The 26,000-nt window shown below is 50.8% G+C and overlaps 6 protein-coding genes across 7 annotated transcripts; 3 read left to right on the forward strand and 3 right to left on the reverse strand.

The window, feature by feature from the left end:
• Nucleotides 1–338: 338 nt before the first annotated feature.
• J3458_020540 (uncharacterized protein) lies at nt 339–2,651 on the forward strand. Its single transcript, XM_007817659.2, has one exon. It carries the CDS (start codon nt 818–820, stop codon nt 2,570–2,572), a length of 1,755 nt encoding a protein of 584 aa, XP_007815850.1. The 5' UTR covers nt 339–817; the 3' UTR covers nt 2,573–2,651.
• On the reverse strand, nt 2,647–3,431 carry J3458_020541 (uncharacterized protein). The gene is made up of 2 exons (XM_066122098.1): nt 3,156–3,431; nt 2,647–3,086 (listed from the first exon to the last, which is right to left on the reverse strand). Exons 1-2 carry the CDS (start codon nt 3,334–3,336, stop codon nt 2,662–2,664), a joined length of 606 nt encoding a protein of 201 aa, XP_065972724.1. The 5' UTR covers nt 3,337–3,431; the 3' UTR covers nt 2,647–2,661.
• Nucleotides 3,432–3,444: 13 nt separating this feature from the next.
• Nucleotides 3,445–4,383, reverse strand: J3458_020542 (uncharacterized protein; the record flags this gene model as incomplete). Its single annotated transcript, XM_066122099.1, has 3 exons — nt 4,337–4,383; nt 3,771–4,263; nt 3,445–3,691 (listed from the first exon to the last, which is right to left on the reverse strand). The coding sequence occupies exons 2-3, from the start codon at nt 4,037–4,039 to the stop codon at nt 3,445–3,447; spliced, it is 516 nt and encodes a 171-aa protein (XP_065972725.1). The 5' UTR covers nt 4,040–4,263; nt 4,337–4,383.
• A 3,229-nt stretch (nt 4,384–7,612) lies between these two features.
• J3458_020543 (uncharacterized protein) lies at nt 7,613–7,957 on the forward strand (the record flags this gene model as incomplete). Its single annotated transcript, XM_066122100.1, has 1 exon — nt 7,613–7,957. The coding sequence occupies one exon, from the start codon at nt 7,613–7,615 to the stop codon at nt 7,955–7,957; it is 345 nt and encodes a 114-aa protein (XP_065972726.1).
• Nucleotides 7,958–12,888: 4,931 nt separating this feature from the next.
• Nucleotides 12,889–13,221, forward strand: J3458_020544 (uncharacterized protein; the record flags this gene model as incomplete). The annotated part of the gene is made up of 1 exon (XM_007817661.2): nt 12,889–13,221. The coding sequence occupies one exon, from the start codon at nt 12,889–12,891 to the stop codon at nt 13,219–13,221; it is 333 nt and encodes a 110-aa protein (XP_007815852.2).
• A 3,670-nt stretch (nt 13,222–16,891) lies between these two features.
• On the reverse strand, nt 16,892–19,541 carry LYS1_6 (Saccharopine dehydrogenase). 2 transcript variants are annotated; one of them, XM_066122101.1, is made up of 3 exons: nt 18,930–19,541; nt 18,287–18,645; nt 16,892–18,189 (listed from the first exon to the last, which is right to left on the reverse strand). In XM_066122101.1, exons 2-3 carry the CDS (start codon nt 18,533–18,535, stop codon nt 17,485–17,487), a joined length of 954 nt encoding a protein of 317 aa, XP_065972727.1. In that variant the 5' UTR covers nt 18,536–18,645; nt 18,930–19,541; the 3' UTR covers nt 16,892–17,484. The 2 variants fall into 2 exon arrangements, with proteins under 2 accessions (XP_065972727.1, XP_007816030.1); XM_007817839.2 differs by having other exon boundaries at nt 18,705–19,541.
• Between the last annotated feature and the right edge of the window lie 6,459 nt (nt 19,542–26,000).

Consider the following 26,000-nt stretch of genomic DNA (forward strand, 5'->3'; position numbering starts at 1 on the left):
AAGAAAAGGAAGAAAGAGAAGAAAATGGAGAATAATTTTCTGGCCTTTTTGCTAACGGGCCAAAGTGGGGTCCCTGTGTTTGTGCCTGAGAATCTTATTATGCACTTGGTGTTGCGGCCTGGATTCTCAGGCATGCACAAGGGGCACAGGATGCCTAGGTGGCTCGAGCTCCATCTTCAAGGTCCTTCATCTGCTTCACCGCGCGCCGTTCTTTGAAGTCAATCGCATTTCCAGCCGGTACGTACCCGGGTACTCAGCGCTCCGAGCATTGATGCTGAGAAATGGCCATGGACGAGAAGCGAGATTGCATAAAGTGAGGACTGGCAGGCGTGCAACTAGGCGGATCCAAAGGCCGAGCCTTATGGTGTTCTCCAACGTGGCGGCCCTGCTTGCGCAACTGGGGCGTTCCAGGGGTCCCTGCATTGTAGATGGGCATTATTTCATGACGGGAGACTCCCGACGGAATTGCCATCCATCTCCATTGCTGTTTTGTATCAAGCGGAATTAAAGTGTGGCGATGCCGTCATGACCCCGCTGCACAAGAACCAACATCAACATGTGAGCCTTCAGCTCATGTCCAAGCTGCCCACCTTGCCATGCAATTGGTGGCCAAGTAGGCTGTGAGAAAAGCATCATTTGCGCCGCTGTCCATTTCTCCGTTTGCCCTTGGCACGTAAGCAACACGGCTGGCCCATCCTCTCCCATGGTCGGCGTGTGTGGACTTGGCGTCACTCGGGCACCTCCAGCAAGTCCAATTCAACTCTGGCACACACTCCCATCCCCGTTGCCTTTTTAACAAACAATCACCACCGCCGCCATGACAGACCATCACATCTCATCCAAATTCTCCAAGCTCAGACCTTTCGGCTCCGACGACGAAGACGGAGGAGAGGGCATTGCCGTCGACTCTGTGGGCGGCGGAGGTCGCAGTACGCGGAAAGCCCACCACGCAAAGCAGCAGCTCAACGTCAGCAATGCTCTTCGTAAATACCTTGCCAAGCAGAAAGTCATTGCAGAGCACGATGCGGGCATCGGCTCCGATGAAACTACCCCTGCCCTGCGCAGCTTGCTGGGCAAATCTCACTTCAACGTGCCCGAGTCGCTGTTGGACAGGTCCCGCCCCTTGCCAGAATACTTCATCAGCTCCAGTCACAACACATATCTCATGGCGCACCAGCTGTACGGGTCGTCGTCGGCGTCGGCATACGAGACTGCCTTGAAGACGGGGTCGCGGTGTGTTGAGATTGACGCCTGGGATAACAGCGCCAATCCCGAGGAACCCAAGGTCACCCACGGATTCACTCTGGTGTCACATATTTTGTTCAGGGAGGTGTGTGAGACTATTCGGGATGTCTTTGACGAGGAAAAGGCCATTGCGCAAAAGGACCCCTCGCATCCTGTTGCGCCTATCTTGCTGTCGCTCGAGAACCATTGCGGCGAGCAGGGACAGAAGCGGCTGGTGGAGATTATGAAGGAGGTTCTTGGGGATCGACTACTTGCTCAGCCGGTTATACAAAAGGGCCATCGGGAACAGAGCGGTGAAGATGAACACGTATGTCTGGCTGATTTGGGGGCCTGTATTGCTGTCATTGTCGAGTACGATCTAAAGGGAGATGACGGGGCTGCTCAGGAATCCGAGAGTGAGTCGCCGTCGGACAATGAGCAGGAAGGGGAGGAAGCCAAAGCCGCTCGAAAGGCATACAAGGAGAAGACAAAGGAAGCTCCTCCCGCCGGCATCATTCCTGAACTAGCAGACTTGGGTGTATACGCCCAGTCTGTGAAACCAGTCGACAACTCATGGTTCAACCCGGGTACTCTTGTAAACGGGCCGCACCATCACCTCATCAACGTCTCCGAATCAGGCCTGTCCTCACACCTCCCCCATGAATCCATTCCCATCGCTGCCCACAACTCTCAACACCTCATGCGCGTCTACCCCAAGGGCACGCGAATCTCCTCATCAAACCTGAAGCCCCTCAAGTTCTGGGCCATCGGCGCCCAAATCTGCGCTCTCAATTGGCAGACGTTTGGCACGAGCAATCAGCTCAACGACGCGCTGTTCAGCGGCTCAGAAGGCTACATCCTGAAGCCTGCAGCCCTTCGAAGCGGCGGCGACGGCAGAATCCTCACTGGCAAAAAAAAAAGACTCCGTCTGCACGTCGCCGGAGCAACAGATATCCCCGTCCACGAAGACCGAGAGGCAGACTCTCTCAGGCCCTACCTGACGTGTAACTTGTACAGTCCAGGCGACATTGAAGGCGACACATATAAGCGCAAGACGACGCCATATAAACATCACAAATTTAGCATTCTACATAGGGGCGATAACCCTCCGGTTACAGAGCCAATTTGGGATGAGACGCTGGAATGGGTCTATGAAGATAATGAGCTAGTCTTCCTGCGGATGCTCATCAAGAGTGACGATGCGTGGGCCAAGAATCCCATGATTGCTGTAGCTGCTATTCGGCTACTGTATGCCGTGCCTGGATGGAGCTTCATTCGCATGATGGATATGAAAGGCGGGGAGACAAAGTGCACAATCCTGGTGAATATTGAGATTGACGACGTTTAAAACAACACGCAACGAATACAAAGACCGTGTATGAATAACTTGTAGATCCGATACAGAAATACTATTTTTTCACTCTCTCATTCATCTAGTTACCTGAGTGTAATCAACTGACTCTCTCTCTCCCAACATTTTTTCCAAGAGGGCATCTCCATCAGCCTCGTCTTGTAATACTCCTCAATCCCACCCTCATCCCATACCCTACACTCTTCATCAACCTCGGCCTTGCCACTCACCAAGTCCGCCGTTCGCGGATCAACCATCTCGGTTCCCTTCCAAACATACATCCAAAATACAAGACTGCACTGTATGGAATGCAAAAAGACGAATATGACTAGCACGTAAGTGTATGTAGCGATGAGACTGGTGGTGGTGAGATCAACAAACCAGTTGAGTACTTGGACAGCCGATTTGGCCGTCACAAGAAAGGTTATGAAGGTGACGAGGCTGACGAGGGCAACGCAATAGATGGCAAAGCCAGATTTGGTCCACTTGACAAGGAATCCGGGTGCTTGACCTGGGGATAGTATCAGCTTGTCTCTGCTCGGGGTGTAAGTCTTGTGAACAGAAGAGCGAGACGGCATACCTCTTGCCAGACCATAAAACGTTCTAGATGACGAGTAAAGATGAGCATTACCACAATACATGTGCGAGAGGAGAATCATGGCGTTGATCAAGTCGGGCAGCCCCGTGATGCCCAAGTTCTGGGTCCCAATCGCCCACGGACTGGCAGCCGACCCGGCGGCATTATCTTCAATGGCGCCCATGAGCCTCTTGTCCCTGGAACTGCAAACAATGCCCACTGCCAAAACGCCGAGCACACGGAACCAAACCAACCTGTATAAATGAGCTTGGCGACGCGTGGGTTCGTCCGTCTAGGGTTCTGGATCTCTCCCATGCCAAGGGCAATCATATCCGGGCCGGAAACGGTGAATCCGGAATACAGCATGGCCTCCATCAGCGTAGTAAGAGTGTATTGCGTTTTCGTTCTTCCAGTAGCGGAACCCGTAGGCGTCGTGGCGCGGGTTCCCGCCGCACACGGTGATTATCGTGAGGAGCACAAGCCCGAAAAGAAGGATGAATTTCGTCGATCCCATGATGAACTCTGCTTCTCCGTAGTATCTACCCAGACTCAGCTTTGTGTTCAAACCTAGGGGAAGGGGACATGTTTCGAGGGACGGCGAAGAACAAAAAAACATACTTGACAACCATGACATTCAGAGCGACGCAAATCACCGTTGCCATTGCGATCCACACGGCTGGATTCACGCTCTGGTTCCAGTATTGCATCAGCGTCGCGACGGCACTGTACTCGACACAGACGAACATAACCCCCGCGTAGAAGTAGGTCCATCCCATGGCAGACCCCAACGCCGGAGCTTCCCCATGGTATGTAGGCCAGGAAGAGGGAGAGCGTGCCAGACTGAGATATATTCTACTGCCGATGCCGACGAAGAGGCCTGTTGGCATGGATCCTGCTATCGCCGTAAGCTGGACATGACGGGGGGAGTGGCCGCGTTTTGTCTCGCCGTACTTGACGCGGATTGCGGCGTTGCCATCACTAGATTTGGCTGCCTCCTCGGGCACATTTTTTTGAGGGTAATTCGGATTCAATGTCGGTCATTGTGACTGTTGACTCGGGCTAAATATATCCAGTTTGAGGTTCTGAGGAGTCCTGGAAGTAGGCGTCTCCGCTGCTTCAAGGCGATGGCATCATGCAGTGTCAGCAGCACAAGATATCATGGCCAAAAGAGGGGGGTTGCTTACTTCAACATCCGCTGGCCACCGATCTGCCGCGACGTAGTGAATAACCAACGTCTCGTCTGCTTCTCATCATGCTTGTATCGACCGAGCTGGACGAAGCTTGTCCCCGACTTGCACGGTATGGGAGACATGGCTAGTGGAACGAAGCGGCTCCTCTGCTCAGTCATTCCTGGGCAGGGCTTCGGACTTTGACGCCCATGACTACAAGCCACAATCAACGACATTGCGCAAGCACCTGATCACTGTCGATCGACTCACACGCTGTTGAAGCGTCGATGCGGTGAAGTAATACGGCGCCGTTTCACTGGTCGACGCCGCTCCTGTGTAATTTCATCCACGTCGGTCCTTGACGAGGAAATACGGCAACATGGACAATCTTCCTAGGGATCAATTATATCATGTTTCCATATGGGATCCGCTGCAAAACACAAGTTTCCCCAACCATCCTACCAGCACACCAAGTCACTAGGCAGTTAATACTCCGCCAATGAAGCTGCTGCTGCCAAGCGAATCAGGAAGTCGGCTTTATTTCAAGCTAAAACAAACAACACAACTCCGTAGTTCGCAACGCCCACAAAGAAAAAAAAAAGGCATCGCATAGGAAATGCGATAATGAATATCATCTACCAGTCGTGCAAGAAGCCCTATAGCTCATAACTGCCGAGTACGGCACCAACCATGCGAAAAGGCGGTGCGTATGCTGCGCCGGATCAGTCAATTCTACCACTCAGAAGGCGTGTAGGTTTGAAACCTCAACGACTCTCCAATGACATCTTTCACTTTCCTGTGTATTTACCTCCCCTTAATACACCTATTATTATGTTTTTTTAATGATAGAAACTTCCCCCCTAAAGTATAGACAGTATGAGTCTCGGTTCCCATGCCCAAGCACAATCTGACTCTCGCCCGCGCAGGCCTTGTCCCGGGTAGCGCAGCGACACTGATACCTCGGGACTTCCGGCCCTCGACCCAACTGTCTATCCTGTTTGACGGAAAGGAGGCTGAACTAGCAAATCCCTTTCCTTTCGTGTGAAGGAAGTGAAGGCTGCGCCGTCGGTTCAGTTTGATCCTGAGGTATCGTATTTCGTGCTACTGTCGGGGTATGGTGACTCTGTGTGCGAGAGCAGGTTGCCAATCACCAATCGTGCCAAACTTGCAGCCCCAAGCACCGATTGACACATCATGCATGTTGATGTTGGTTGATCTGGACGCCCCCACGCCAGACGACCCCAAATTTGCCTTCTGGAGACACTGGGTTCTACCAGGTTTGCAGCCATTGAGGGATGTGGATGGCGCTGTGGGCGAGACGAAGCCTGCGCTGACAGAATATCTCGCCCCTGGACCAAAAGACGAACTAGAGAGCGAGCTAATGGTGATGTAGTTCTGGCCCTCATAGATATCTCTTCCTTCTTTTCTGAGAACCTCACGGCCTGTCGTTGTCCAAAGAAGATGTCGGCGGAGAGGGATTTGTGCAGAGGAGACCCTTTGACACGGCAACTTTCATCACGAGGCGTGGCTTGAGACTCGTGGGTATGAATTGGATACTCGGCGCCGGTGACGGATGGCGTGACTAAAAATAAAGGAGACACTCTGCTTCCAAAGAGGGGATTTGAACCGCGCAATAAACCCTTTGTATATGTGTAATGTGAACACTTGACTGGAATTATAGTATTCTCGACTAATCTGAACTATAGCATAGCCATGGTGGACATGTGAAGATGCATGATCCAATCCATGTGTCTACCAGCGCGAATGCACTTCATTGTCGAGCGGGTAGTTGAGAGATAGGAGTTAGAGTAATTGATTAGCCTAGCCAAAGAAATCCGTGGCATTCAATGTATCAAGTCGGCAGGTCTGGCCAGGACTTGATGGTCTGGACCCAAACTAATTGTAGATATGCCACGAGCAACATCTCCCGCAAACCGTGTGCCTGCAATAGGTTACGTTTGAGACAGAAACCCGGCTAAACTACCTCTCGATCCAAACTGCTTTACCTGGTATAGGGTACAGTCAAAGGAGTAATGACAGACATATTATTACCATTACCTGTGGCCGGGTCAATCTCTTCATCCTAACCTCTCCTTTTGGGGAACTCATGAGCGATGACAATGTCCGATGTCGCTGCTGGACCAGAATAAAAGACATTAAATCCAAAAACTGTCATGACGATTGACACTGCGCAAAAAGTCGGTGTGCTGGATATAGCAAGGGCAGATTTGACATAATGGCAACATCCGAGCTTGCCGGCATGTGAGGGAGACATGCAAAGCACCGGAGACACGACGCTCGTTAACGGCAAAGTTCTCGTTGTTGTATACAGCAGCAGTCGGATTACGCAATATGAAGCGAGCAGCAGTTATTTGACCGCCACTCGACATCTGTTTGATGTGCAAGAGGTTGAAGACGTGATTGTTTCATTTGATGGCTGAACCCGATGATCGGTGCTGGATTCGGTCATCGAGACTTAAAATGAATGAAGTAAAGCACCTGGCGGGTATCAGGGCCGTGGGGTGAAGAACCTGGGGGCATGTATCATGATGTATGCACGTGGAGATGGGATAGAAGACTTGGAGTTGTAGTTGACGTACTCCGTACAGAATGCACGAATGCCCCTGACTTGACGGGGACGAGTTCCGGCGCTATTTCAATGCCAACAACTTCCTGCAATTAAGAGACAGCTGTGCATTCTTGGCATGGGCTGGGTGGCCGGCACTTCTTAGCTGCTGTTCCGCGACTAAGGCCGTTTCAGTCAACGGTAGAAACAGAGTGCAAGCAGGCAGGTCAGGTTGCATCGCCAATTGTTGATGTGTGAACCATACCGCAAGCGATGTAGCATGAGAAAGTCATGCCTGCCTCTTGTACTGTGCGAGGTTCCTGAGCGTCCAAAAAATCGGCGCTTTGTTGACGCTATGATGGCTGTCTCATCGTAGTTGTGAGACAGCTAATGACCTCGCTTGCGACTCCGCCATTTTCACCAAGTTGACCAATGTGCTGTCATCGACAACAAGATGTGTCTGAGCCAAGTCTTCAATCAAACTTACTCGACAGTATCCAACATTGAAAACGAACGATGCTGTTTCTGTTGGGGCAAATAGCTCAGTCCAAGTACGTCACAATTCTGGTCATATTTCATCACGGACAATTTTGTGACGTCGGTCGCGGGAAATGGCATGCCCCATGACGATTGCCAAGTCTATAACTTGTACAACAACTGCAGAAACCAACCAGTCTGAAAGCATTTGCCTGATTCCTGCCACGGGGGCATTCCCCTCATCCTAGATGGCAATGATAGAGTCGGCACCTGCGGGTTTGGCCACAACAATCGATTCACTCAGAAAACTCAGAAAAAATTGCGAGACTGTTGAACCACTGCGATTTGAGGCCACAGGTGGCAAACACTCCGTATGCTGTCTTGGAGATCTGGGAAGTCTGAGGCTGGCAAGCTGGCCTTGCGTCGTTATGCACTGTTTTCAAGCACCCTGGCACACGGAGCAGTGCCGATCTATGACATCAAGCGAACCCACCTGGGGTGCCAGAAGAGGTGAGGAGAATTGCTGCCAATTCCCTTCAACGAGGTTTTGGTTTCTCAATGGCCCAAAACAGCCGAGAGGAGATGAGGATTAGCGGGGGCGCCGTTTCGTTTGATAGCGATTTTTTTTGTCGATGCTAATTTCCATGTCCCCGCCTTGTCCACGAGGATGGAGCATCGTCCTGCGGCGGATAGGAAGGTGGAGGAGGGTGCGGATGCTAGTTTTTTTGGTCCTCCGTAAAAGAGCCCCTTCAGAGATGTCCACATCTAGAAGATTGCTAAATCGAGTTGCAGATATTGGCGATACTCTTTCGGTGTTATAACGGAATCAATGTCGAACAGCAAAATTTTAGCAACAAGCAACACAGGCGCCAAGAAGGGTGGTGACAAACAGGGTGTTGAAATTGAGCACGGCTTCTTGCAGCCAGGCCCGTTCCCCTCGCAGCCCATGATGAAGGCAGACACTGTGTTGACCGTGCGGCTGTCGTAGCCGGGAGAATCTGATTTGCATCTCGAGCACGGCAAAGAGCGGCGTGGCAATGCAGCTAAGAAATCCCCAGGCCGGGGATTCTGGCCCCTTCAACTTTGACGGGGTGGGCGGCTTGAAAGATCAGACAGATGGTTCGCCTAGTTTGGCCGGCCGGCTGAAACGATCCACGGTGCCGTGACTATGGTGGGAATGGAGTGTAAACGATCTGGAAAAATTGAGGGTGTTGACGATGAATCAGTTCCCAATGACGAACGGTCATGTGGGTGATGTTGTTTCTACAACCATAGTCAAAGTCCGCGTTGATGCGTGATTGGCGTGCCAGTACGAGAGCTGTTGTCTTACTCTCTGAAGTTTCCCAAGGGTCGTACCTTCCCGCCCGAACTGACAGTCTTTTACCGCCAACGACGTCCTCCATATCTCCATATGGTTCTGCCTAGGATTGTGCAGATTCAATATTTTTCCATTTGAATTTCTTAAACAAAGTTGCTCCATGACACACGTTCCCATGGTCCGATTGCCGTGCCATGGCTTGACCGCTCGTTACCAGCTATCCAGGTCAGCAAATTCCGGTCACGGGACCGGAACCAAGGTACCTGCAAACTGCACCACGGCTGACAGGGGGGACTCGTGGCAAGCCGACAGGCATTCTGAAGCTGCGTGGTGATGCGGTTGATGCGTGGTGATACATGGTGAGCCTCTCGCCTCTCTGCTCTCAGTGTTCCTCAGATCATCCTTGTCTTTGTTTTCTCCCTCCTTTCAATCGCTTGCAGCCGTGTTGTCTCCTCTCAAAGACCCATTGGCTTTGGGCCTTCCGCGGACTGGCTGGCTGGATGCCCGTCGCTGCAAGCTGCAGGTTGGCCATGTTGCGGATGCACCGTGCAAGGCATGCATCGTGTGGCGTCCAGGACGTCGCACAAGGATCAACTTCGAGCACCGGTGTGCGGCCCTCGTCTACGGAATAGCAAGGGGAGGATCCAGACTGTGGTGCCTATGGCGTCACAACCCGCTGATCCCTTGGTTCATCGTGCTTTCGTCCTACCAATGCTCCTGGCCATCTAGCTTGCCAGTCAGTGTGTCGTCGTCTTCTTGGCCTAGGAGACAGACAGACGCTAGCAAGCTGTGCCATTGATCGACCATTGGGTCTTTGGATGTCAACGGCATCATCGTCTTGGCTGGTCACCGATGCCAAACAAGACGAAGCACCACGCATCTCTGCCTATCACGCTGCCAATAATGCAAACCAAGGCATTTGCCATGGGGGGCTTTCTACTGAAGGATGGATTTTTATCCTTTGGGCCTTGGCGGTGGGACTTGGAATGCCCAACTACCTCTTCCGGCCCACCAGCCTGTTGGACCACGAGCAATGCGACGACGCAGTCCTGGCCTGTCATTATAGCGACAGTGCCGTAATGTCTAAGGGGTCCAGTCAACCGTGTTGAGGGAACTAGACATGTCATCTGTCATTCCCCTCTCTGCACAGCCCTGAATAAATTCTGGCGTTCTTAGGACATCTGAGGCTCAGGGCTCCGGGAGAACCAGATCATACATTCTTGTCTCACAGAAACGAAAACGGGGGGATTCAAATCGTCAACTGGATCGGGGAAGCATGGTCTTGAAACGCCCACTCAGGTTCAAATGGAAACATTCGGTACCCAGTTGAGGTCTTCTGCTCCGCTCAGGAGGTAGGCTAACCCCAAACCAGCAGACACGGACATAATTGCATGTGTCTGTGGTGACATTTATCCATTCATCCTAGCACCGAAGACGATGTAGCCAGCGGTAAAGCAAGAAACTGCGACACGCTGACTGTTGTGGAGGTTCGTGGTGGTATTGGCATGACGATGAACAAATACACGTTTCCTCCACCCAAGCAAGGGTTGAGCAAGCGCTGAGCGTCGGTCATTTCGGCTTACTCTGCGGCTTTTTTTTTTGATGGACGGCCAAGTCGATGCCTTGAGCAGTAATCACCCGTCATTTTAATCCGCCTCGTCCTCATCATGACAAAACTGTGCTCGCCGCCAGGCGCCGATCCACCGTGCGCCAAAGGGTCCCCTCCGCTTTTGCGCCCTACAGGCTTCCCTGTTCTCGGGATATCACTCAACTGTTGTAGACACACTATTTCCCACCGCCAGTCCGAATTTGGCCCCCTTGAGCACTTCATTCGCCCATGAGGACTATCCCAATCCTACGGAGTACTCCATCCACACACATTTCGGGCACCTGTTGTCTTGGTCACCTCCACTTCCCGCTTCTTTGTCTCCTTAGTAACTAAATGATAACCCACTTTGGAACGACGGTCTGGCTTCCATGCTCCTTTTTGTTGTGGATGGTTGGGATTACCAGTTCTAGGACAGGGCAGATGGCGTAGTGACATGGCCATCAAACTTCAAATTACCAGCCGAGGACTCCCTGTGATGCTTCAATACATGCTGCTCGATAATCTTGCCCACAGTTGCTTCGAAGCAGCCCTAAAAAGGCAAGGAAGCTATACTAGTAGGGTTACTTGGCAAAACGATGAAATAAATGCAATGTGTGCAGTAATTAGCTGTAGCCGAGCTCTGCTGTTGCCCTGACACCCAACACAAGAACACAATAACCCAACCAACAGGTTATGGCAAGGCCTATGATGAAGGCTGTGCAGTCCCCGGACTCCAAAAGCAGTTTGCCATGGATTGTAGGGGGTAACACATACTTACATACATCTGCAGGTATCGGCGCCTGGGCCAAACCCATATGTGCTCTGTGTTCTGGCAAACATGCCCACCGGAATACATATAACATTGGCAAGCTATCAATGCCTGCGGAGGCCCGTCAGCGCCCAGACAATCAGACGTAATGTAACTTTGGAACCGAAGGAAAGAGAACGAGCCAATACTGGAAGGCCCTGGTACATGACTCTTGCCGTGCAGTAGATAGCGTTGACTGACTCCTGCCAGGCACAATTACGATACAGGACAAGCACGAGGGTGTGCAGGCGGCAATAGAGATCAATGATTGTACATGGACTCGGATTTGGACTTGGCCCCGGGAGAAGGAGAGGGAGACAAAGAGGAAGAAGAAGAAAAGCGTGCGCCTGCGGTTGTTTGGCATGCCAAGCGTGTATGTACATAAGTATTTGTCATTTGCGGGCAGAAAACATTGAAGACACGCAAGCCATTTGTTGTCGCACCAACGTCAATGTTGGTTGGATTGCAGTCTGGTGTGAGTTCAGCGAGCATTGAAGCGCTCTGATTGCCTGGCAACTGGGGTGTTTGTGGTACATGTATAATGTACCTCCGGGCTGGTGGTGTGCCTCGACAGGCCGTTTTCGTGAGGCTGTTGGCCGCGGCCGGAAGAGGATCATCGGGAGGATGGATGCACATACTGTTTGAGCAATGAGGTGCCACACCCAAGAGAAGCAAGCATTCAACGGCATTGTACGGAGTACCTAGGTACCTAGGTAGTTGCTCGATGCTGCTTGAATGTTGTACCGACTTGAGTCTGGTGACAAAAGTGCACGTGTGGCCCCCACTGTTGACTGTTGTCAGCGGGACATCTGGAGTTGGCGCCTGGCAAAAAGGGCATCAACTAATTGATCAGTTGACTGGAGATACACTTGACCCGCTGACTCTCCGTCGTCGACCGTGTGCCCCGTGCTTCGTGCTCTGTACGGAGTATTGTAATCTTGACTTGTCGAGCCGTGGCATGCATACCCCAGAGAGAGACGAAGTCAAGTGTCAACTCATCAATCTTGGTGTCTTTGCGCCAGATATCTCGTACTCCGTAACTCTCGCCTCGAGGGTCCAACCACCCCCCCTCGGCTTGTACCGTTCAGGCCAACGGGTCGATGTCGCCCCAGCGCCACCGTCCACTGTCTACTATCCACTGTATGGAGCTGCCGCGGGCCCGCTTCGATGCTTGACGTCCGGGTGTTGGTGTTACCAAGCCAGACATGGACATCAATCCGGCACTGACCAGGGCCAACTGCTGGCTGTGGTCGCTGGAGAACCACCTGGAGCTCAAGGGTTCCAAGTGCATGGCAGGTCAACGGTGCACATGTGCCCAATTGTTAGAACCAGACTGCTGCTGGTCCATTTATCCACCCTCCTCCCTTCTCTGCCTTTGCTCCGAATCGCAACTTTTCGACCCTCCTTCTTCAACCACCACTACAGCCTTCTGCCCGCCTGCCCGCCTTCCACCTTCAATTCCCAAGGCGCACTTCCATTGTGGCCGTGTTCGACAACACGCCTTGGATGGTTGCAACGGCTCTGTAAAACTTCTTCTCTTTCCCATTGGCGGCCTTGATTTCTTTTCAATCTTTTCTCTCCCACTCTTCTTCGTGCGAGTGCCTCTAATTCCCTTTGGTTTGACGTCACTTGCCGCCGTCCCTCGACATCCGTTCAGGTTTAGGCTGTGGGCGACACGCACCAGTTCCCACACACCAAGGACATTTTGCACTAGATTTTTTTCTTCCTCTGACGATTCCTCCGGCGGGCGCCTACAGAGAGAGCTGACTTCCATCACGGATTTGTTGCGCAGAGGGTCATAATCTGCTCGATGGCCATGTCAACCGATCCCGACTCACACTCCAATGGCTACGATAGCCACACACACCCCATCGAGCGATCCGACTCTTCGGTGTCAACATCCACTTCTGAAAACAATGAACCCGACACCAGTCAGCCTGTGATTCACCAGCCTGTGCCCACTCGCCCACGAATGCCAAGCCGAAAAAGCAGCGGTCCCCTTGTCGTTCCACGCGACAGTTGCGAAGTTGGCCCTGTCGAGCCTCAATTCGGTCCCGATGATGTCAGAGCCATGAGTCCTCGACGAACCAGCGAAGACATTGACAGACTTGGTAAAGAAGCCCGAGAAGAAATGCGAAGGTAAGATTCGTGGAAGGGCAGCAAAACTCTACCATAGCTACTGGCTGGACGCCGTGCTCCCCATTATGTGAAGAAAAAATGAAATTTAAACGCTGTAAGCTAATTTGATATCAGACATGCCAAAGCCTTGCAAGAGTCTCTCATCACCATATTCAATCGTATCGAGGCAGTGCGTGAAGAGCACGACAAGTTGGATAACAACAACAAGTTCCTTCAAAAGTACATTGGCGATCTAATGAGCACCACCAAGATTACCTCATCTGGGAGCCGGGGAAAGAAATGAGTATTGGCATGCTTTCGAAGACGTTCTTTGGTGAAGGCTGTGAGAAACTTTACACCAGTTTTTGAAGAGGCAACCAGATCAGCGGCGCATTACCATCAAATTACGAGTCGATCTCGATGGACATACTCTGCGTATCCGCCCGCGCACAACACCTTTTATGACCAACCCTCTTGTTTTTTCTTTGGCATCCAACAGGCACATTATTTTCCGCAAAACCAGCACCATGAGTCACTAACCACTGATCAATCAGTGCTTTATCATCTCCAACATACATGGCTTCAACACCGACCCAACTATGGGCATGATACCCAAGCCGACGGGCACACCTATTTGATTTTTTGTTTGCGTGTCGCGCAGGGAATAATAGCCACGGTTCAGACCTGATCAGGTGGCCCTTGCAGACACATTTTATACCAATCGCGTTTTGTTCATTGTATACTAGCTACGACATGGCGGAGCACAGTACCAGAAAAGAAAATCATGGCATTCACCGCCCTTCAAGAGCCCTCCATGCACGTCATTGCAGAAGGGCCAGGAGAGAAGGTCACTACTGTCGTAGTGTTGCCAGTGTTGTTAACAGATACCATTCTAGGGCGGCGAATCGAGCGCCTCGTTTTTGCCCTTCAGCAGCATTTTGTTATTGTTCGTCCCCGCTTACTGGAACAGTCACCAAGTTGTTTGTCCGGGGGACACGGTACGCAAGGGGGGAGTCGTATGGAAAAGCATATTTGTCAGGCGTTTACGGGAAGCAAGTTATGAGAGGGTTTGGGCCACTTTTTAATTTCTGCATCAAGCAACGTTAGATTGCCAGCGGCGCGGGCAGGTTCACGAGGAGTGGCGGCACGAAGGAAAATGAAGAGGGAAAAATAGTAGGGCGCCATAGTTCCGCAGGAGGCGATGAAATGGTGCTCGGCATGGACAGCAGCAGCGCTCGCCCGACGGCTGTGAAGTGAATATGATTACTTAACCGGGACAAGCCAAAAAAAAAAAAAAATATCACGGTGATTTGATGTGACATGACATGGCTTGAAGTGAATGGCGTGACGTCTGTGGAGTCATGTATGTTGACATGGAGATGGGCCCTCAAAGACGGCTTCAGGTTTGACTCTGGCTTGCATCTATCCGTAGGGAGCTGCGTATGCATGCCGCAGTTGGCAGCTTCATTTGACAACAAGAAGGACAAAGGGGACCAAGAAAGGTGGTCACCAGGTGGGTAAAAAGACTGGCGCCAAGTCCCTGAAAAATCGCCCAACTGGCTTGGGGTTTGCTCATACGGCCCCGAACACGGGCATGATGTTGTTGGCGCACGTCGCTTGACGCTGCCAGCATGGCAAGGCCAGCGAAGACAGGGAGACATGACTATCGGCCGGCGGCAGCGAATTGCCAGTGTTTGCCCAATTCCCGCGTTGGGCTCACGTCGTCGGGGACAGACAGCATCGTGGATTCGTGGTGGCCCCGTGCCCATGCTTTACATGGAATGCGCACAATTGGTCTGTGTCCGATGGCGAGGGCATAAATGGGATTCTGTTATCGCAAAGTCCCCCCCTCCTCCATTTCCCTCCGCCTCCCCTTCCAACGGGGCCCTCCTGCCGTCAGACATCATGTGCGGCGTCGTGGTGGTGGTACAAATCCCGAAAAGGGCTTCCCTTTGCCTTGTCCCCTGGCCACGCAGGGCGACTTGCTGGCGATGCATCTTGCTGCAGAGTCGTATTTTGCGCCTTGTAAAGCGACTGGCGTTTACAAATATGCCATGACAAGGACAAGGAAGTACATAAAAATAAAAACCCGCCCGTGCCAAGGACGTCGGCATAGGATATCGGGCCAAGTTGCCGTCGGGCTTGACGGTTCCCGCGGATCCGGAGACAGAAAACTTCGGTAGGATGGGCTTGCCTGGCATATATACGTGCCGTAGACGCCAGGAATGCCGCGTATTCAGGGACCATGGGTCTAGCTGAGTAGGCGAGCCCCGAGGCAGATGATCTGGTACGACGGGGAAGCACTTACGCAAACAACGTGCTCCATACTGTACGGATTCAATCCCTCTTTTTTTTTCTTCGTCCTTCGTGTAGTCAAAACCTTTGGTATTTACAGGCCGGCTGGCGGGGAATGAGGCCATGTGACGCCCTTGTGGACAGCCCTGACCCCTGTCGCGCAGATTGAAGCCGGATCGTCAGTGGCGGTCTGCAGGGTCCTGGGACCCCTTTTTGGGACCTGGTGTTAACTTGCACATGGGGTCTTTTTTTTCTTGTTTGCCAATACCTGCAGCTCCACTCTTTTTTTTACTTTATTCAAGTATAAAAGTGTGTGTGTGTTTGTCACCATGGATAGATGTGTTTCGGTAGCTGATTTGTTTATTCTTTTCTCGTTCGTCCGTATTATCCAACGACCCGAACATATGTCACAGATGTAAGATTGTAAGAGGGACTGGAAGTCAGGTAGCCAAAGTAGGGGTAGCGGTATTGTAATAACTAAAGCTTATCCTATTTTCTAGTTGTGCGAGATGCAGGGGATATGGTCCCAAAGCCCCCGTTCCACGTGACGTTGTCAATCGCGTTGCAGGTGGGCGGGGTTCCCCAACCACCTTACAACAGACTCACAAGTTCACAACTGGGGTGGATGCGGAACCATCGCCCCGGCGAACGATATTTCAGCCGGTGTTTTAGAGAACAAGCCTAGCAATGTATGGAGAAGTGTACTCCGTACGTGGAACGGTTGTTTGCCCTGACCAGAGCTTTAAAAGTAGTATATTTTTGTATTTTTTACTATAATGTATTATATTATAAGATGAAAATACCTATAAATGTATTATTAGCTTATGTAACATTTAATATTTAAATAAATGCTTATATAAATATATTATATATTAAAATAAAGCTTAAAATCATGTAATTCTAATCATTTAAAAATAAACTTTATAACGTTAAAAATAAGTAAGGTATAAAGATTTAAAGTTAAGTTTTAAAATATAAAGAATTTAAAGTAAAGTAGAATTTTAATTACAAGTTATAACTTTTAAATTTAATAACTTAGTATAATAAAAATAAATATATTTTAAAGAGTTAATTTAGCTTTATTTAATTATGTAAAAATATCTATTATAAGCCTTATTATTAGCCTTATATTTATAAGTAAAAAAAGTAGAGGTTTTTTTTTCACTAATACTACATTTATAGGTATTTTAGTCTTGCAATATAATATATCAAAATATAATACATGAAAATACAATACAATACATAAAATAATACAAAATACACTTGTATTTACTATATTCGCAAGAGCTCTGCCTGCGGGACACGAGAGGCGCCCAGAGGCATAAAACAAGCACGTGTGGGGGGCTTACAGAGACTGTAGATAGTAACATGATCACGTGAATTAGATTAATCATCATCGAGGCCATTATTGCTCTTTACTATTAACTATAACTTCGCTGCGTTACATTGCACACGTGGCTGTGCTCGGAACTCTGGTGTCGGCGGCCGCCCTCATGGTGGCCGACGTGGGCACCATGCTGCCTTCATTGTGAATGTGGTGTGTCACACTGGTGTTGCTGGGCTAATCTTGTGCACAATTTGATGGCTGTTTGATATAGGCACAGCATCCTTTGCCCTTATGTCCCCACAAAGGTCGAATTTTAACTCTAGTCCCGAGACAGACCACGTTGTTAACGAATTGATCAGACCACGTTGTTAACGAATTGGTCTCTAGTCAGTCCTTCTCCTCCTCATCTGTCATAAATCCCGCCGCACCGCCACGCTTATCTTATAACCCCAACGGCAGGCTAGCGAGCTCTAAATCTAATCTACCTTTGTCTAGAGTTGCTTCAAAGTGCTCAAGCTCAAAGATGACTAATTAATATCCCATCTTGCGTTTTGGTACGCTGGTAGTCAATGAGCTGGTTCAGCAATCAAAGTTACTAGTCCAGTGTTCTTCATGTCGTCGTGTCGCCGAATGAGATGTTGGCTAGCGGGAACGATGTGTTTGGAGCTAATTCTGCTCGGATTGTGGCAGGTCCCTTATCCTGTCTTTGTATACTTGCTCCGCTCTCCTCCAAACGCCCTCGTGTTCCCGGCGTGCCAAGGACAATAAGCTTGGTAACAGCAAAGCAGAGTATTCGTTGCTGGACTCCCGAGGTAATAACGTTGGAAGGTGGTCGATGGCAATAATTCTGAGTTCGGGGCCATCTAGAGGTTTAGAAGAGGGAATAGTAGGTTTGTCGAAAGAGCTCCAGCCAGAGTACACAGGGATAGGATTATTTTCGCTATTAGGGTCACAACTTATATCGCAAATGACCCGTAGCCGTCTTGCTTGTGTAGAAAGAGATTCGAAGGTGACAAAAGGAGGGGTGGGGGTAGGTCCGAGATAGACACAATTGATGAATATATCAACCGCAGCAATCTCCGCAAACGGGCCACCTCGAGAAGTCTCAGCCATGTCCCACTGGAGGATTGCATCTTGACCAAGCCCAGCCGCTAGGCAAAAGTCAACAGCCCCTTTGCCACATCGTCCAAGTGCCCCGATAACCATGATGCGGGGAGATTGACCGCCATTGATACGGATTGCGGGTTCGATCGCAGATTTGATATGTTGAACCAGAACCGAAACATTATCGAAAACCGGTACTGGACCTTGAGTGACTCCTGGATTTAGGACTTGATGGGCCCAGGACAATAGAGCTATAGCAGCGCCAGACTACAACATTGGTCAGTTGTTGCCTTTTAACAGCAGGTGTCTCAAGAATGTCTTTAGACTCTTGGTCTCGTCCAGATGAAAATACGCAGTTGCTTACATATCCCGCCCAATAGCCAAAAGCCGCCACCCGACGTCCATTCTGATCGGTCAGAAACTCAAGATCATATAAGGTACCACCACCTCGCGCAAAACGTGAGAGCGAGCGCGCCCAGCCAAGTTGTTTCTTGAAATTATGTTGGAAATGAATATATGTATGTGGTAGAGGGATATCATCATCGGGCAGCTCCTTAAGACCTAGGATGATGTCTTGTCGTGGCGCATTCAGCCATGACCCAGCAGGTACCATTTCTGCACCAATGCCTTCAAACTCATCGTCATTATATATACGTTCGCGAGATCGTTCGACGCGGATAACATAGCCAGCTTGGATGAGAGCCTTGGCTGTTTCGGGCGACACTAGATTGATTGTCAGAGATACGCGCGACAAATGTCAATAGTACGTAGTGGTCACGTACTCGGCGAACGACGCTCGAACGGCTTGGTTTCGGCTCTGAGGTGAATGACTGTAGACATTATGGGCGTTTGAGGTTGCTATAATCCTGTCCGATCGGCTGCAGGAGTAACAAGGTGTCTCCATATGCGGTAGTGTAGGGTGGATAACGGGGGAAAAGGGAGCGGAATAGGCTCCTGGGAAGTGTGTAATAGGGCAACATCCCTAAGCGAACACGTGACTCACTCACATCTCCATGCTGGCCCGCCATCGCGCGCGAGAACCTGGCAATTTTTAGTTTTCCAATCCACCAGACGATTTCGATTTTCATGACAGCCCGCGCGGCGCTCAATGCTACTGCTAGATGCCACTCTTCAAGGAGGATAGATGAGGCGAATTCGCCAAGCTGCTAAGCTTCACCCCAATTGGAGGAAGTAAGGATTGGCAGAACTCCCACGGGTCGGTGTTGCCCTCCCAGGTTCTATACCGTTGTCTAGACGAAAAATGGGACCATTGACGGTTACGGTCGCATCCCTTTGAATGTGCGAAAGTCCTTTTTCTGTAACCGACCAGGATTTAGCCTAATTAAAAACCCCAGTTAAAAGGTACATACATCTACTAGGTAATCATGCAATAATATAAGTACTTATAATCTTTAAAGTTACAGGAAAATAAGTAATAGTTGTTTTTATTGCTTAAAAAGTACCTTCAAGTATTACGAAAGAAGTGGGTCGAATACGAGAGTTAACCTTCGCACGTTTAAAGGGACTAATACAGCGGATAATTAAACACGTATTATTTGTTTTTTAGCTGGTATTATTTCTTAATTTAATAAAAGAAAACATAAAAAAGAACTTGGGAAGATATATTTAAGTTTTTTACTTTATTAAGTATTAATTATTTTAAGGTAGTAAATAATTTAATAAAGTTTCTCCTTAAATAAAAAGTGTGAAAGTATTTATTATTAGTATAAAATACTATTTATAGTGTAATATAAACAAACAAATAATTCAGCCGAAGGCTGACTCTACATTAATCCATAAGTTTTCCGAATAATGAGGGTTTGGTGCAGGCTTGACAAATAAGTTTCTATTGGTCCAAATTTTGTATGGGAAATCGCGAAAGAAGGCTGGATTGGTTGGTGGCTCTAGAAAAGTGGGTAAAGGACAGCCACCGTCTGTCGGTGCTTCTTTGTTTACTTCTCTGTTTACAATCGTTTACAATCGTTTACAATCGTTTACAATCGCTAAATTTGCCCAGCGATCTGTTCGTTTGCTTGGCCAGCAGCCTTTCTTCCATTATTGAAACAGATGTACCGCATGGTTGGGTATGGATTATGATTCTAGGGGTAATATTAGTCCTAGATCTGAATTGGCAGTCCATTGCCCGTCTTGCGACCGAACAAAATCACCAAGTAATTTCGTTAGCAGGAGGAAATCTGCCAATCCAACTACAACCTGTCTGGAATGCCGGGACCACCGCAATTCCGAGGTAACTGACACCATTGATATACTATATATGCCTCCCTAACCTGATCAAGCGTGCCAGGTCCAAAGGTGCCGTCCTTGCATTGAGAAAGCTGGCTGTCCGTCCTACCTCAGCTGAGAGATCTGCCCCGAAAAGAACCGACAGAGACGCTGGCCTATCGCCTCCTAACCAGAGATCTGGAACCCAACCTACATCGCCAGAGAAGCTACGGCAACAACATACAGCTAGGAGTTTGTTCGGAGAGCCAGGCAGCCAGCCGCAGATAGTGCTGGGGACGCCGATCCCACCAACCCAAGCGAGCTCGCGGCTCTTCCGGGCTCTAGCTCCCTCACCGCCTGTGCCGCCCTCGACCGATCCTGTCGCCTCACATTCTGATCCATCTACTGTCCGAAGCAGCACGACTGGTGTGGACTACTCTTACCTGGCTGTTAGGTTCCACAAGGGCGGGAAGGACTCGCAAGATGATGCCTCCAAGGCCGGCGCCAGGGCCAAGCAGGCCACTATTCGGCGCGACCATCGTTCACGACGCCGTGCAGGGGAGGCTGTGTCACTAACTCCCACAATCTCTCAACTCGGCGTCTTTGAAGGTTCTGATGGTCCTGGAGAAGGTATCCTTGTGCTGTGGTCCCGGCAGTTTGTTCAAGCTAACCACGGAACGTAGCTGGGAGTCAAGATCGACTACAGGCAAATGAGCTCCCAGATGGGGATGGAATGACCAAGGAAGCGGATGACAGGGGACAGTTCTCTGAATCTGATGTTGACGTCGAGGACTATTTCAACTTGCTGCTTTCACCTGCTCGACCACGGAAGTACCTCGAACACCTAGGGGTAGAGTCTGATTCCGATCTAGGGGACGAAGACGGGAACGATAATAGCAATGCCTTGGACGAAAGCCCTCTTCGCTATTGCTCGCGGCAGCCTTCCAGAAAGTCAGGGCCTCGTCGCCGTGCTCGCCGTGGTCCTGCCCCTGGTACAGGAGGGCGGCCAAAAAAATCTCAAAGGCAAACTCGATCGTCGGGGCCGCCACGACGGTACCGGAGTCCAGTGATGATTCCACCTGAAGAATCGGCCGTATTTCACGCACAAGATCCGGTGTGGAATGGGGACCTGGACGCTTGCGCCTTGACCTGTCGTGATAAAGCAATCCTCCGTGAGTTCTGGACAAAGCTGGACAATGACCAAATGCAATTTTGTGGTCGATGTCAAGAGCGTTGGTTCCAGATGAAGATCGATTCTGATGGCATTTGTGCGCGTTGCTGTCGAAAGGATGATAAACGCGGCCCTGAAGAGCCGTACTTCTTCTCTGTGGACAACCAGTTGGATTTTGGCTCCGTACCGACTCAATTGCCTCAGCTTACACCTACTGAAGAGTCTTTAATAGGCCGTGTTCACGTCCACGTGAATATTATGCTTGTGCGGGGCCAGCAGTACAAATATCGGGGACATGTTGTTCACTTTCTCCGCGAGGTTGGCTTGGTGTACAACCAACTCCCGCTTTTGCCGCGGGAGTTGAACACTGTATTACTCCGTCCTTCCAATACGTCGTCCCATGCAAACCTTAGCCGGCAATTCACCCGCCAGTTCCGTGTACGCCGCCAGCCAGTTGCCATATGGCTTAACTACCTCCGGCGCCATCATCCTGGCTATCGATGCATCGTCATCGACGAAGAGCGGCTGAGTCAATTGCCTCAAGATGGCAATGTCCTGGACGACATCCCCCAGAGCCAGGTGGAGGCTGCCGAAGTTGGACCCGAGGAAGATGAGGAGGCAGAACCGGACCTGGAGGACGAGGCTGCGGTGCCGGACCTTTTGGCCAAGGACACGGAGCTCGATGCTCTGCGGTCTATTCTTGCCGGAGAACCAGAAGCTGAACCAAGGCTTTCCACAAGCTTCCAGGAGCAGGTGCAGCACGAGCTGCAGCTTCCGAATATACGGCGCACACCCATTAATGAGTTCAATCGCTCTCATGCCCTACTCTCCTTAGCTTTTCCCTGCCTCTTTCCTGACGGGAGAGCCGACTTTGTTGAGCCTCGGCTACGGTCAATCGACTACAAGGACTACATCGAGCACGCGATGCGCTGGCATGACGGGCGTTTTGCACGCCACCCGACCTTCCGCTTCGTCGCCTTCAATACTCTGATGCGGTCACAGGCCCGTGCACGGTCCAAATTCTTCGTGAAGCAACACGATGGTAGTCATGAACCGCTCACACGGGAGCAGCTTGTTCAGGCACTGGAGCACAGCGAGGACCCTGAGGCGCAGGTGCTAATCAACTCAATCACAAGACATGCGGTACCTATTCGCGGCACGCGCCCCTTCTGGAACAGGAAGAGGCAGGACCTCGAGGCCTATGCCTACAACCTTGGATGTCCTGGTGCATTCATCACATTCAGCCCGGCAGATTTACACTGGCGGAGTCTCTACCAGCACATGCCCCGATATGATGAATGGCTGGCTGCGTCCGAGTCCGAGAGGATGGGTCTCTCGCGCCAACTTTTGCGTCAGAATCCTCACATTGCTGCTTTCCATTTCTACCGCCGATACTGTTTCTTTCGAGATATCGTGTTAAGCAAGAAGTTCAACATTACGGATTACTGGGATCGGTATGAATGGCAAGGGCGTGGCAGTCCGCACAACCATGGCCTGTACTGGATGGAGAATTGCCCAAGAGTCGACATGGTGGATGAAGCCGCTCGTGATGTTTTTGCACGCACGTGGGGATTCCACATCACTGCCATTAATCCTGAGCCGACTAGGACTATGCCCCAGGGTGAGGGTAACCCCCTGAGCGTAGATCCACTGAGTACAGAACTGACATTCCTGCGTCTCTCACAAATCGTCAACCGCTGCCAGCGCCACAGATGCAATACCACATACTGCTTACGCGTAAGGAAGAGAACCGTTGATCTGGCGAGGGATATGGAAGGCGCTGCTGCAGATATCGAGGCGGCCAATGCGGCCAATCCAGAGCGGGAGTGTCGTTTTGACTTTCCTCGTGCCTTGCGGGAGCTGGCCGCAGTGATCAGGAAGGAAGGCAAGTCGTACTATGTCTTCGAGGCGGCGCGGAATGACAACCTCATGAATCACTTCAATCCCGCCATTATACTAGGCTGGCTAGCCAATATCGACATATCTCCTTGCACCAGCCTACAGGCGGTTATTACGTACGCTGCCAAGTATTGCAGCAAATCTGAGAAGAAGACTGAGCCTTACTGTAAGCTTGCAGACCAGGTTTTGCCGCACACGGCACACCTTCAGCCGCTATTATCCTTCTCCTCTCGCCTGATGAATAAGCTGATTGCCGAGAGAGATTACTCGGCGCAGGAGATTTCCCATCTTCTCCTTAACATTCCTCTGCAGGAAGGCACGCGGATGGTGGTCTCTGTCGACTGCCGTCCTTTGGAGCAACATGCACGTTCGTATCGCGTGGATGAAGATGTCAACGAGACCGTCGGCAGCTACAGGAGGTATCTCGAGAGAAATGACCAGCACGAGGATGCAACTTACCTCGAGTACCTGCAATCGTATAATCTCAAGACGTGGAGGAGACTCGCTGCCAACGCGAAGAAGAGAGTCCTGTCTTACTTTCCTCGATACAGGTCCGTGGAGGCATCTCCCCAGTTTGGTGACTTCTGCCGTGTTAAATTGATGATGGCTCATCCGCATCGCTCTCCAGAGGAGTTGCTCACCGTGGGCGGGCAGCGGTTCGATTCCTTCGCGGCTGCGTACAGGTTTTGCAGAGAGCAGCACCGTGACACCCATGCGGACGATCATTATGGGGAGCCAGATACAAATGAATTGAGGGCTGAGGACGACGAATTTGAGCTTGAGGTCCATGAAGAGCCCATTGTGGATGAAGACTGGCATGAACTCGCCCGCATGCTTCCCGACCGCCCGCTGGAGGAAGAGGATATCGACATGCTCGGCCGCCGAGACATCGACATCAATTATGATTGGACCCCTCACGTTGGACGGTATACTGATGACGGTATTCTCAAGGGCGACTACTGGAAGCAACGCAAGGCGGCAAACCGCCTTGACCTTGATGTGGATCATCAGCCCTTGGAAGCTCGAGATTCCCTAAACCGGGATCAGCGCTTAGTATACGATACCGTGATGGACCACTTCCTGAATCAGGAACCCTCTCAGTTGCTGCTCCATGTGGATGGTGGAGGTGGTACCGGGAAGTCATACCTCATTAATTTGCTCTCCGCGCACCTCCAAGCCGCTGCTGCCGGGAGAGGGACACCTGTTTGGCGTGCCGCGCCCACTGGCGTCGCGGGAAATCAGATATCGGGCACTACTTTGCACTCCCTGTTACACCTTCCAATCAACAAGGACTTCAAGCCCCTCTCGCCCACTGACATGGCCCAGCTCCAGAAGAAGCTGAAGGACATCAACTACCTGATCATCGATGAGAAGAGCATGCTGGGACTGCGACAGCTTTCTTGGATCGATGACCGCCTGCGCGAGGCGTTCCCGAGTAGGAATGAGGAGTTCTTTGGTAGTCTTAACATCCTTCTGGTTGGCGACTTCTTCCAGCTTCCACCCGTGCTACAGAAGCCGCTCTATTACGATAAAGAGGTGCAGGGAGTGGAGATCAAAGGCAGGAACGCATATAGACGCTTCGATAAATCAGTCTTCTTGAAGGTTGTCCAACGGCAACGGGGCGACGATCAGAAGGCGTTTCGCACAGCTCTCGAGGAATTGCGGCTCCTCCAACTGTCAGTCGAGTCCTGGAAACTCCTTTCCGGTCGAGTACAGGCGAAGCTAGATGATCTGGAGGTCGCCAGGTTCGCCAACGCCTTGCGAGTATACGCCACGAAAGATAGGGTGAACGAATATAACCACTACCACCTCGACCGCCTCGGCCGGCCAGTCATTCAGGTCAAGGCTAAGAATGTCGGCCTTGGCGCGGCTGCGGCGCCTGATGACAAGGCGGGCAACCTTGCGAAGCAGATCCCTATATGCATTGGCGCCCGTCTGATGCTGACATCTAACCTTTGGCAGCCAGTTGGTCTCTGCAACGGCGCTCGCGGTACCGTTTACGATATCGGCTGGGCACCGGGGGCTGACCCAGTCCAAGACCCTCCCTGTGTTATCATGATGGAGTTTGACAAGTACAGTGGACCTGTGTTCCTGACCACCGCTGATGGCAGAAAGATTGTCCCGATTCTCCCAGTAGACAGGGACTTCCTCATCGGAAGCACTCTCTGCACTCGCACGCAGTTTCCCCTGATCGTATGCTACGCCATTACGGTTCACAAGTCGCAGAGCATCACTGAAGATGTCATCGTGACAGATCTCTCCTGTCGGGACTTTCAGACTGGTTTAAGCTACGTAGCTGTCTCTCGCGTAAAAACGCTCCAGGGCTTGATGCTGGATGCGCCCTTTGATCGTGGTCACCTGTTTTACGAGTCTCCACCAGAGGGTATGAAGATGAAGATGAGGGATGAGCGGCATAGAAGACGACAGGTCCTTACACGGAATCCATATAGGTCAGACCACGGCTCTGCATAACTAGATAGCTAGCTAAATGTAATGGCTTAATAGTTGCTTGGCCCAAGGACTCCCAGCCTTCGGATGATCGTACCCCTTGCACCCACAGCTCTAACGTGCAAGGGGTGGCGTAGTATTTTATAAGTTATTAATATAATAGCTTTAAATAATATATCTCTTAAAAACCTTAAGAGACGCACTTTTAACCGTAAACCGCACACACACACACGTTTTAAGGCGGGCAAAGGCTATGAAATTAACAGACGCAAGCCACAGTAAAATTATATGTGTGGGTCTTCTGGCCTGATTTGGACGAGCGAATAGTTAATGGCGG

The sequence above is a fragment of the Metarhizium acridum genome, assembly GCF_019434415.1.
Source record: "Metarhizium acridum strain ARSEF 324 chromosome Unknown scaffold_574, whole genome shotgun sequence".
Taxonomy (NCBI): Eukaryota; Fungi; Ascomycota; class Sordariomycetes; order Hypocreales; family Clavicipitaceae; genus Metarhizium; species Metarhizium acridum.

Excerpts from the sequence above, each read along its gene's own strand:
- J3458_020540 (XM_007817659.2), top strand. The coding sequence starts at position 818 with ATGACAGACCATCACATCTCATCCAAATTCTCCAAGCTCAGACCTTTC.
- J3458_020541 (XM_066122098.1), bottom strand. The coding sequence starts at position 3,336 with ATGGGCGCCATTGAAGATAATGCCGCCGGGTCGGCTGCCAGTCCGTGG. Across the intron at positions 3,087-3,155 it reads GTTTTATGGTCTGGCAAGAG|GTCAAGCACCCGGATTCCTT; the intron begins GTATGCCGTCTC and ends TACTATCCCCAG.
- LYS1_6 (XM_007817839.2), bottom strand. The coding sequence starts at position 18,762 with ATGTCTACAGTCATTCACCTCAGAGCCGAAACCAAGCCGTTCGAGCGT. Across the intron at positions 18,646-18,704 it reads GTTCGAGCGTCGTTCGCCGA|TGTCGCCCGAAACAGCCAAG; the intron begins GTACGTGACCAC and ends CAATCAATCTAG. Across the intron at positions 18,190-18,286 it reads TTGGCTATTGGGCGGGATAT|TCTGGCGCTGCTATAGCTCT; the intron begins GTAAGCAACTGC and ends CCAATGTTGTAG.